Below are 11,422 nucleotides of genomic sequence, written 5' to 3' on the forward strand. Positions count from 1 at the left end.
ATTCATTTTTTAATTGTTCTGACAAATGTTGCTCTGGCTTGCCAGTCTTTATATTTTTATGTAATCTCTAAATATCATTAATCTATATCACTAGAATGCAGTTTAATGCCTTGCTAATTTGTATCCGATTTTAAAACAGGTTTTAGAATTTACAATGCAAGTAATGAAGATACCGTTTGTAACACAACAGCGCCACCGTGTGGCATATAGTTTTCAAGAGGTCTTTTATTCTAATGAATAACCGCAACTTCTATATTGAAGTGTCTTCATTGTATGAAATACAGATTCCCCCTCAAGTTACAAATCTATAGCAGTGACTACACGTCTAACTGAACCCAAACCTCTTATTACAGGGAAAGCCAATATCAGTTTCCAAATGATTACTTCTATTCCTTTGTGTATCAACTGCAGTGTTATATCAAATCATTGGTGCTTCTCTCAACAGCACTGACACCTTCACACACATGCACTTTAACTATTAAACATTTAAAATATAAAGTGAGCTAACATTAGCAAAACAGCATTAACAATTAAAACCAACTTATCAATATTGAGATATATTTCTATCTCCCTGTAGCAAATATGAAATAATGTAACGCTTTTTTGATATTGTGGGTGGCTCTGAAAAGAGCCTTTGTGTTGGGTATCTGGGGGTCTCTGCTCCTAGTCTCGGGGTGAAGCTCACTTGCTGCTCTTGGCCGGTTTATGGCTCTCGGTTTTCTTGGGCAGCAGCACGGCCTGGATGTTGGGCAGGACACCCCCCTGGGCGATGGTAACCCCTCCGAGCAGCCTGTTCAGCTCCTCATCGTTCCGCACAGCGAGCTGCAGGTGCCGGGGGATGATGCGGGACTTCTTATTGTCCCGGGCGGCGTTACCGGCCAACTCCAGGATCTCAGCGGTCAGGTATTCCAGCACTGCGGCCAAATAGACCGGGGCTCCGGCACCCACACGCTGAGCATAATTCCCCTTCCGGAGTAGTCTGTGCACGCGGCCGACTGGAAACTGCAGCCCGGCCCGAGATGAGCGAGTCTTGGCCTTAGCGCGAGTTTTCCCGCCTTGTTTGCCCCTTCCAGACATCGTGTATCTGTCACAGTGCAGCGGTGACAGCGAGAGAAATAACAAACCCCGCCCCCTGTGCCCTTATTTATACACTTATAGAGCAGCAGCACTGCCCTGTGATTGGTCAGTTTTAAAAGAAGCCAATCAGTTCCAGAATCTTGTATCCACCAATCATCGTAGTTGCAATACATCTGTTGATGTCATAACATGTCACATGACAAAATCAGCCAATAGAAGAACAGAAGACTTGGGCTGCTCCTTTGCATACGATGCCTATAAATAGAGCTGCTGGGGGAGGAGTTGGACATAAGCAGCCAATCACAGCGATCTGCAGTCCATAACTACAAGCGCTTCAGCGGTTTTTTTCTTTACGGATTCATTATTGATACACGGTTTATTAGAGGAAATCTGAGGATTGAGAATGCTGCTAGTTTGCATAGGACATAAATAGAGCTGCTGTACCTAGTGCTGTGCGGGATTGAGTCAGTCATTTCATTGATTCAGATTGATTGAACTGACCGGAGAGGCTGATGACTCCTGAGTGGGTCACTTCCAATCACAGCGCCCGCCGCCGACACCACTTTCCGGAGTTTCAGTCGGGGATGTATTGACTGGCCCGTTTGGAGAGCCGCTGCTGCCACGTGGGGGAGAGCCGCCGCTGCCACGTGTGGGAGAGCTGCTGCTGCCACGTGGGTCATTGCCCATCGCTTTGCTTTATAGCCTTATTGCACTGTATGCTGAGTTCTGTGTGCAGTACTGAGCCCAGAGCTGTGACTTGCTGTGACCCCCGGCCTTGCCCCCCCCCCTGCCTAGTGCTGTGCCCCCCCCTGTTTAGTGCAGTGCCCCCCCCTGTTCTCTGTGCCCCCCCGTGCTCTGTGCCCCCCCCAGTGCTCAGTGCCCCCCCCTGTGCGCTGTGCTGCGCCCCCCTGTGCTCTTTGTTGTGCCCCCCCCGCGCTCTGTGCTGTGCCCCCCTGTGCTCTGTGCTGTGCCCCCCTGTGCTCTGTGCTGTGCCCCCCTGTGCTCTCTGCTCCCCCCTGCGCTCTGTGCTGTGCCCCCCCCTGCGCTCTGTGCTGTGCCCCCCCCTGCGCTCTGTGCTGTGCCCCCCCTGCGCTCTGTGCTGTGCCCCCCCTGCGCTCTGTGCTGTGCCCCCCCTGCGCTCTGTGCTGTGCCCCCCCTGCGCTCTGTGCTGTGCCCCCCCTGCGCTCTGTGCTGTGCCCCCCCTGCGCTCTGTGCTGTGCCCCCCCTGAACTTGGTGCCGTGCCCCCCCCTGCGCCGTGTGCTCTTGCTCCCTGCGTTGCGTGCTTTGGGCCGTGTGCTCACCGCCGTGCGTGTGTGTGGCTCTGATTTGGGCCGTGTGCCCGCCGCCGTGCGGGTGCGTGGCTCTGATTTGGGCTGTGTGCTCGCCGCCGTGCGGGTGCGTGGCTCTGACTTGTGCCGTGTGCTCGCCGCCGTGTGCGTGGCTCTGATTTGTGCAGAGTGCTCGCCGCCGTGCGTGTGGCTCTGATTTGTGCCGTGTGCCCGCCGCCGTGCGGGTGCGTGGCTCTGGTCTGCGCCTTATTATGGCAGAGGCAAATGTGCCACCTATGGAGACTGCAATACATGATGCTGCAGAAGACATGGACTACACTTTAGTGAAGAAGAGAGGGCGAGCAAACTCTGATAGCTCCAATGGTTCTTCCCCTCCATCGGTAGCAAAGACAAAGATGCAGAAGCACAAGAAAGACCAAGGCATCAAAACATCAAACCGCTTCGAGCCACTTGCTAATGCCGATGACTGCTCAGGGCCCAGGTGCAACGATGAAGAGACTGCACTCCCACCCAAAAAGATTCGCATACCACCGGTAATGGTTAGGAATATGAAGACCCACAAGGACCTTGTCGACATCCTCACCGAGCACTGCACTTCCCCGTTTGTAGTTAAACCACGGGCGAACCACGCAAAGATCACTACCACAACAGTGGACGACTACCGGAGCTTAACGGACTGCTTTGCAAAGCAGGGCATAGAATACTACACCTTCCCACTGACGCGCCTAAAGCCCCAGAAATTTGTAATTCGCGGCTTACCAGCAAACGCCTCCGTGGGGGAGATTTCCCACGACCTCGCGGAACATGGACTTCCAGTCAAGAGCGTAGCCCAATTGACATCCCCGGTGGACAAGACCAAGAAGTTCCCTTTGTTTATTGTCACACTGGCAGAAACCCCGGAGAGCCAGCCTGCAGATCTTACCAAGATTACCAAGCTCTGTAGCTGTGTGGTAACCACAGAAGCGCCAAAGGGCAGAAAAGGCCCAACCATGTGTTTCAACTGCCAACGGCTCGGGCATACCTCTGCATTCTGCCACCAGAAGCCACGCTGTGTGTGTTGTGGAGAGAACCACAACTCCAAGGAATGCCCACGAGATAGGAAGAAGGAGCCGGCGACATGTGCAAACTGCAAAGGCCCACACCCGGCAAGCTACCGTGGTTGCCCGTACCTCACAAAAGCAAAGCAAGAGGCACGGGAAAAGCGGACACCCCACCTGATGGAGCAGGCACCAAGGAAGACACCCACTACTCAATACCAGCTTCCCCGCCTGGCGCCGGAGAGACAGAGGACCACAGAACACCTGATCCCAGACCAAGGCACGGCATCCACCCAGAGGATGCAAAACCCAGACGGACAGACCTACGCGGAAACTCTCAGGACACCATCCACCAACCCCGTTGAGGCGGCCAACCCGGACCACAAACTGGCTAGAGATCATCCTTAAAATAGCGAGCGCTATTGCGAGAATGGATATTCACCCCATTGTGACAATGATAGCGAATCTCATCCCGGCCCTTCTCAGGAGCACAGAAACTAACCACCATGGCAGCAACATCTAAACGCAGTTCTGTCATCGTGATGTGGAATGCAAATGGTATCAGCAAGAAGACAGATGAACTCCTTCACCTGATGGAATCGAGGAATGTATGCGCAGCTCTGCTCTCGGAGACCCACCTTCAAGGAAACCAAAAACTAAGCCTGGCGAACCACAGGGTATACCGTACTGACCGGGCAACAGGAGCCAGAGGTGGTGGGACGGCTGTGATTGTTAACACACGGGTCAGCCATAATGAGATTGCACTACCACCCCTCCGGAGTATTGAAGCCACTGGAGTACAGGTAAAGACTGCAACAGGACCACTGCGACTAATTGCCACCTACTGCCCCCCTAAGGTGAAGCTACATTTGGGAGACTTGGAAGCTCTGCTGGACTCCACTGTCCCAACCATCATCGGGGGAGACCTAAATGCCAAACACCGGTGCTGGAACTCAAGGACAGCAAACTCCAGAGGACAAGCTCTTCTTGCTTACTCAAAGGAGAGTGACTTTGTAGTGGCTGGCCCTACAGAACCCACCCACTACCCAGGCACTGCAAGCCACACACCGGATGTCCTGGACATTGTCTTACTGAAGAACGTGAAACATTCTGTCCAGTTGGAAACCCTGGCGGAACTGACCTCAGACCACAACCCAGTTACCATTACTGTTGGCGACGAGATGGAAACCCACCAGCAAACACCCAGGTACAACTTCACCAGGGCGAACTGGAGCCTGTACAAAGAAGAGTTGAGCAACATCACAAACCCCCGCCCCTTGGACACCAACGGAGACATTGATGATGCTGTTAACACCTTTACTACCGCAGTCCAACATGCAATAGAGCACAGCGTCCCAAAACAGATGCCCAAACGCTGCTCCATCTACGACCTACCGAGCGGGATCAAGCAAGCGATTGCTGAGAAAAACAGGGCCCGACGCCAGTGGCAGAAGTTCCGCACACCTGACCTTCTGGTAAAGTACAACTCACTTGCCAGACTACTGCGACAGCAAATCAGCCAACACCGGGGGGAGAGGTGGGAGGCCGCAGCAGCCAAGCTGAAGGAATCCGACAACTCTGTTTGGAGAATGACCCGACGCCTGACCGGGAAGAAGGAGCCTAATCCACCTATCCAGGGCCAGACCCACCTGGCATGTAGCAACAAGGACAAGGCAGAGGTTCTCGCTGACACACTGGAGACAACTTTTAGGCCTAACCAAGCCAGCAAAATAGCACGGGAAGTTGAGCAAGGAGTTAACAGGCATCTTACCGAGCACCTACCAGAGACCGAAGCGGAGACCCTTGAAGGATGCACCAGGACTGAGATAACGCAACTTGCAGATAAGCTGGCAAATGGCAAAGCACCAGGAAGTGACGGAATTACCAACCTGGCCATCAAGAAGCTTCCGCCGGCAGCCATGGAATGCCTCACAGAAATCTTCAATGCATGCATGCGGCTCCAGCACTTTCCTCAATCCTGGAAGGAAGCCAAGGTCATTGTATTTCCAAAGCCTGGAAAACCACGGAGGGATCCTGCAAACTACCGTCCGATAAGCCTGCTCTCTGGACTGTCGAAACTCCTGGAGAAAGTTATTCTTACGCGCCTCCGCCACTTTGCCTCTGGTAAAAACATTCTACTAAAGGAGCAATTTGGATTCCGGAAGGACCACTCAACCAACCATCAGCTGCTGCGAGTCGTTGACATAATAAGCCATGGGTTCAACATCCACAAATCAACTGGAGTTGTCTTCTTGGACGTGGCCAAAGCGTTTGACAGAGTTTGGCATGAAGGACTACTGCACAAAATGATCAACCTGAAATTCCCAAACTACCTGATTAAGCTGACTGCAAGCTACTTGCGGGAGCGCACATTCCACGTGGCTGTGCGAGAAGAGCTCTCAACAACACGCCCCATCCGCGCTGGCGTGCCACAGGGATCAGTCCTGGGACCTTTCCTTTTCAACCTCTTCATGAATGACATCCCCACAGACCTCCACAAGACTCAACTGGCACTCTACGCAGACGATGTGGCAGTCATCTCCCAGTCCTTCAGAGAGAAAGAAGTAGCTAAGAACATCCAGAAAGCACTAGACATGCTATCAACATGGTACAGCGACTGGCAAGTAGGACTGAACTCCAGCAAGACTACAGCTACACTGTTTACCAAAAAGAGGATCAAGGCACACCCGCCAATCACCCTCAACGGAGAGGCTGTCAAATGGGAGCCAAACAGCTCTTACCTAGGTGTAATCCTAGATAGCAAACTAAGCTGGAGAAACCACATTGAGAAGATTCAACAGAAGGCAACAACCAAGCTGGCAGCACTGTACCCTCTGCTGAAGACAAGGACCATGCCCATCAAGAGCAAAGTCAATGTGATCAAGGCGATCATTAGACCCACAATGACATACGCCTCCCCGGTGTGGAGTGGTTGCCACCAACATCAAAGATCATCTCTCCAAAAATTACAGAACAAGGCGCTGCGGATTGCGTCCAACGCTCCACTTCCTACAAGAATAGCAGACCTTCATAGGGAACTGGGTATCGAGATGTTAGATGAACATCTAAAGAAGCTCAACAAGAAATTCTACAAGGAACTGGACCAGAACTCAAACCCGCTGATCAAGAAGCTTGCTGCGATCTCTGCAAACCCATTTGACCGCTACCCACGACCCATCACAGCGCTGAACCTGTGAAACCAACTCAACTGTGGCAAGTAACACAGATCAAGAAGCTTCCTAAAGAGTGCGACAATACACTCAACAAGAGAACTTGGAGTAATGAGGCTCAAGCCTCGGTATCCAATATCACCACTGACAGATTTAATCTGTCAGTCAGAACAGAACGGTCAGTCAGAGTTGGACATAGTTTCTCTGCAGTTTGGAGAGGAAGCATCGCGCAATATGCCTGAACCAGCCAAGTCTGCGCCAGCGGCCAAGAAAGGCTCTAAGAAAGCTGTGACTAAGACCCAGAAGAAGGATGGGAAGAAGCGTAGGAAGAGCAGGAAGGAAAGTTACGCGATCTATGTGTACAAAGTGCTGAAACAGGTTCACCCTGACACCGGCATCTCCTCCAAGGCCATGGGCATCATGAACTCCTTTGTGAACGACATCTTCGAGCGCATCGCAGGGGAATCGTCTCGCCTGGCTCATTACAACAAGCGCTCCACCATCACTTCCCGGGAGATCCAGACCGCTGTGCGCCTGCTGCTGCCGGGAGAGCTGGCCAAACACGCCGTGTCCGAGGGCACCAAGGCTGTCACCAAGTACACCAGCGCCAAGTAACCCTGATCTGATCACCCACCTACAAACACAAAGGCTCTTCTAAGAGCCACCCACCTTACCAATATAAAAGTTATAATTCTCATATTTAATCTGTTCGGGATAAAAGACCAGTATCACATGCAAATTGTGTTCTAATGTACATTGCACTTAATGCACGCTTAATTTTTTTGTTTTGTAGCTCTCATTCTGAGCTGTTCTGAAAGATTTGCAGTATATAGCATGGTGATACTTTCTGTAAAGGTGTGCAAAGCATGTGATGGCTGTTTCACATTTTAGCGCTTCCTACCCAGCCCTGTGTGTGCTATACTTGTATGTTACAATTAACCAGCGGAAGACCCGCAGACAAAGTACAAATCGCAGACTCCCATTCAGTTAATCTGCACTTCTGCCGCTTACCACAGGGTGACGCAGTTAGGAATTGGATCCGTGCTCACGAAGCGGAATTTGGTATTAATACAATGCGATTATTTTTCCTTATTTATTTTTCGAGCTTCACTAAAATACAGATTATATGTACATGTCTCAGACACATGGTGCATTAAAGGATGCCCTTAACACTGCTTGGTATATAATACATCTGATATGGGGCATGTTCTAGTGCAGTTTGTGGTTAGTTAACATACAGACAATGCAATCCGTGTTTGCTGCAAGCGTTAGATACGAGCATACTTATTGGCATATATAAAGTGGGCTTTTTAATCGTTTGTCGAACATGTTTATTCAGTTTACTTTATTAAAAAAAAAAAAAAAAAAAAAAAAAAGGTTTTACTGAGAGCAGCAAGTGATATTTCTCATATTCTTGTGTTGGATTAAATATTTTTAACATTCATTTGAAATCAGTTAAAGCTGGTAATAGGTTTGGAGGTGTTACATTTAATTAATTGTTACAATGTTCAATCTGTTATCAGGTATTGCAACTTTTAGTATAAAAACAAGACCAAGCAACATTTGTTCCATCAGATTTCAGTAGCAGTTTTAAGTGGTTTTGTGATAATTTGTCAGAACTGTAAATCGCAAATATTTATCACATTCTGTTTTTATCGTATGACCATAAATATAACCACACATGATGACGTGTAAAACACATCGGTTTGGTGGTCTCGGAAGCAAAACAATTCACAAAATGAAGCTAAAGGCACCAAAACATTTCATATCTGCCATTCAAACAGAGACCACACGGTGGCAGTGTTGCTTTGGAAATAACCTGTATTCTGGAGACTTGGATTTAACCCATGATCTGAATCACAGGTTTCAACTCCAGAGATATTTCTGTGATACTGTATGTTTTGTGGCGTCCCTTAAATATAATTGGTGAGTTAAGTCCAAATCAATAGGACTGTGGCACTGCTGCATCATTATTCTTACATTTAGGATGGAACACTTAAATAGCCCGTAAAATAATACAGAAACGAGGGGCGTGCCGATGACGTCGACCAGTGCAGTCGGGTGAAAGGAGTGCTCCCGAGACCCACTGGAATAAACAGGAAAAATAGACTTTTTTCGTCCGAATAAAATAACCAAAAACATCTCCCTTTGACTCCTGATAACACAGGGATGTCAACCAAGGGGAAGAACCAACCTACCCAAGGGGTTGGGAAATTCTTTACCTCCGCGAAACAACACTCAGACACAGGGGGAAAAAAACAAGATGGCGGCTCAACGCCGGGAACACGAGGTATGCAAGGCCGCTCAGATCCTGCAAGCCCAGGCACAACTCTCCCCCCGGACGGGGGCATCACAAAAGAGTTCCTAGAGGAACTTCACGCCAAATTACAGAGGACTCTACAAGCTAACCTCAAGGAAGCGGTGTCCGCAATTAAACAGGATATTCAGGGCCTCCAGGAGCGAACCACAACGCTTGAAACAAAGCTTGAAGAGGCCCTGCAACACCAAAATGATGCGGATGAAGAGATCATCCGACTCGGCCGAGAAATCCACTCCCTCCGCGACAGCCTGGAGGATCAAGAAAACCGGGATCGCCGACAGAATCTACGGATCCGAGGCATCCCGGAGACGATCCTGCCAGGCCATCTGCGCGACTATGTGACAGACTTTTTTGTCTCCATCTGCGCAGATATTGAACAACGAGACCTAGAGATCGATAGGGCGCACAGAGCCCTAGGTCCACGATCCGACGATACAAACCGACGGAGAGACGTTATAGTGAGACTCCACAGTTACACCACGAAAGACAAGCTCATCGGAGCATGTCGTACACGGGACAACATCACGTTTAGAGGAGAAACACTCCAGGTCTACAACGACCTATCGAAGCAAACGGTGGATCGCAGGAAGGACATGCGCCCCCTAACACTGCTCCTCCGAGACAAAGGCATAAAATATAAATGGGGATTCCCCTTCAAATTGGTCATCAACCACAAGGGGAAATTCCTCTCTATAAGACATCCCGACGACATGGAACCCCTAGCGAAGACCCTGGGCCTGGCTCTGCACCCTCCTGGTTCGGCCGACTCAACTGGGAATCGATCCGGCGACAGGGAGGACCAGGAGGACCAGCCGACAAGGGCCTCGGAGAGGATCGCGGAGAAGCGACACCCCCGAGAGAAATGAGGGAACGGATATCTTACCTGCCTGCTCAGCCGCCTCGAGAGAGCCTCACCGTTTCCATCCCGACGACAAAATGGCGGCGCTTGAGGCTTAACCCCCTCCATCGAGTCCCTGAAGCTCCGCAGCGACCGCTGTCCCTTCTGCGTGGCGCATCTTCCTCCGACTACCGCCTCAACACATGGACCTCTACGAGGGGTCCCCCGACACATCGATCGCCTGGCTTCGGAGAGTAATCCGCGCGGAGCCTCTTACCGCCTCCCCCCCCCCTCGGCTGAGGGAGGACCGAGACAACACCAGAGCCCACGAACAGAAGCGGAACCTGCCCTTCCCGGGAATCGTTCAGAAGGACGACCGAGCTCCAGGACAATTCCTGTCCCAGAACGCTGCATCCCGCTGAGGACCCATAAGGGACAGGGTCTGTAATGTTGCTCCACACACACACCTTCCCAGTTCGTTGTAACCCTGTAACCCCTAGTTACGCAGCCCTCTTTGGGCCGCAAGAAGCGCAGCACGACTGACATTGAGTTTACCCTGTTTTAAAAAAAAAAAAAAAAAAAAAAAGACCCCTTCTACTGATCTTCCCCCCCCTTCTCTCCCCGTCTCCCCCTACCTCCCACCCCCCCCCCTACCACCCCCCCACCCACCCCCCCCCCACACAGACACCCCTCCCACCCCCCTCCCCCCCCCCCTAAATACGGCGACCCCTCACTCCTCAACCCGAACTCGCCTCCCCTCTCCCTACCCCCACCCCAACGATAACCTCCACACTCCAATCGATATTGAAGGACAATAATCTGTCAGAAGTTATACAAGGGGATCAGTTAACCTGAAAGCAACCCACAGTGGAAATGCTCTTTCTATTTCTTTGTTTTTCCCCTCTTCCCTATTCCTTTTGTCTCTCTTCTCTTTCCTTTTAAAGTTTATGTACTATTGCTTATCACCAGAATGGTATTGATGTGTATTCACTAAAATAACTGCCTGTACCCAACGGGAATTGACGGACGATAGAACTAAGGATGTAACCCCCCCCTCTAGTCCCACCCCCCCTTAACCTCGGATCACACCCCGCCCATCCCCTCAAAGCCCCTCTGGCCTTTCCTAACCAAGGCTAAGCTCACGCTAGATGTACTAGCCCTCGGCGGCATCCCCAGAACCCCTCACGCACAGTAACAGGGCCAAGGGTAATCACAGCTACCCTACTTATATAAGGCCTGACAAATAGAAGGGATCAACGAGGCTACACACCGCGATGTTTATCGCGCTCTCCACTAAAGGCACAATAGACAAGGCCTACCAGAGGCCCACTACAGAGACGTATCCCCTCCTCCCTTACCCCACCCCCACCCTCCTCGCCCCCTCCCCTCCCCCCCCACACTACTGTCTTACGCTGGCACAGCCAAAAAACATGAGGAGTGTCCTCTCCAGTGAAACCAGTAAAGGGGATCACACGGTCCCCTAACTATAGCACATTCCACCAACTGCCCAGATAAGGTGTACAATAAAGGAAGAGCAATAATCACCCATCTATACATTGTACCCCGCCCTCCCTCCCAGACCCACCCCTACCCCCCCTACCCCCTACCCCGGCCCCCCACAACCCTGCAGAATCTGCAACACGAAGGTTTCTTCTCGGCTCCCAAATGGGAAAGGTATACAACTGAATCA

At 51.0% G+C, this 11,422-nt stretch overlaps 1 protein-coding gene across 1 annotated transcript; it reads right to left on the bottom strand.

The window, feature by feature from the left end:
* Positions 1 to 292: 292 nt before the first annotated feature.
* LOC142469301 (histone H2A type 1-like) lies at positions 293 to 1,102 on the bottom strand. Its single transcript, XM_075576232.1, has one exon. It carries the CDS (start codon positions 1,075 to 1,077, stop codon positions 682 to 684), a length of 396 nt encoding a protein of 131 aa, XP_075432347.1. The 5' UTR covers positions 1,078 to 1,102; the 3' UTR covers positions 293 to 681.
* Positions 1,103 to 11,422: the final 10,320 nt, after the last annotated feature.

The sequence above is a fragment of the Ascaphus truei genome, chromosome 18 (genome assembly GCF_040206685.1).
Source record: "Ascaphus truei isolate aAscTru1 chromosome 18, aAscTru1.hap1, whole genome shotgun sequence".
Classification (NCBI taxonomy): Eukaryota; Metazoa; Chordata; class Amphibia; order Anura; family Ascaphidae; genus Ascaphus; species Ascaphus truei.

Coding starts and splice junctions, on each gene's coding strand:
- LOC142469301 (XM_075576232.1), bottom strand. CDS start 1,077: ATGTCTGGAAGGGGCAAACAAGGCGGGAAAACTCGCGCTAAGGCCAAG.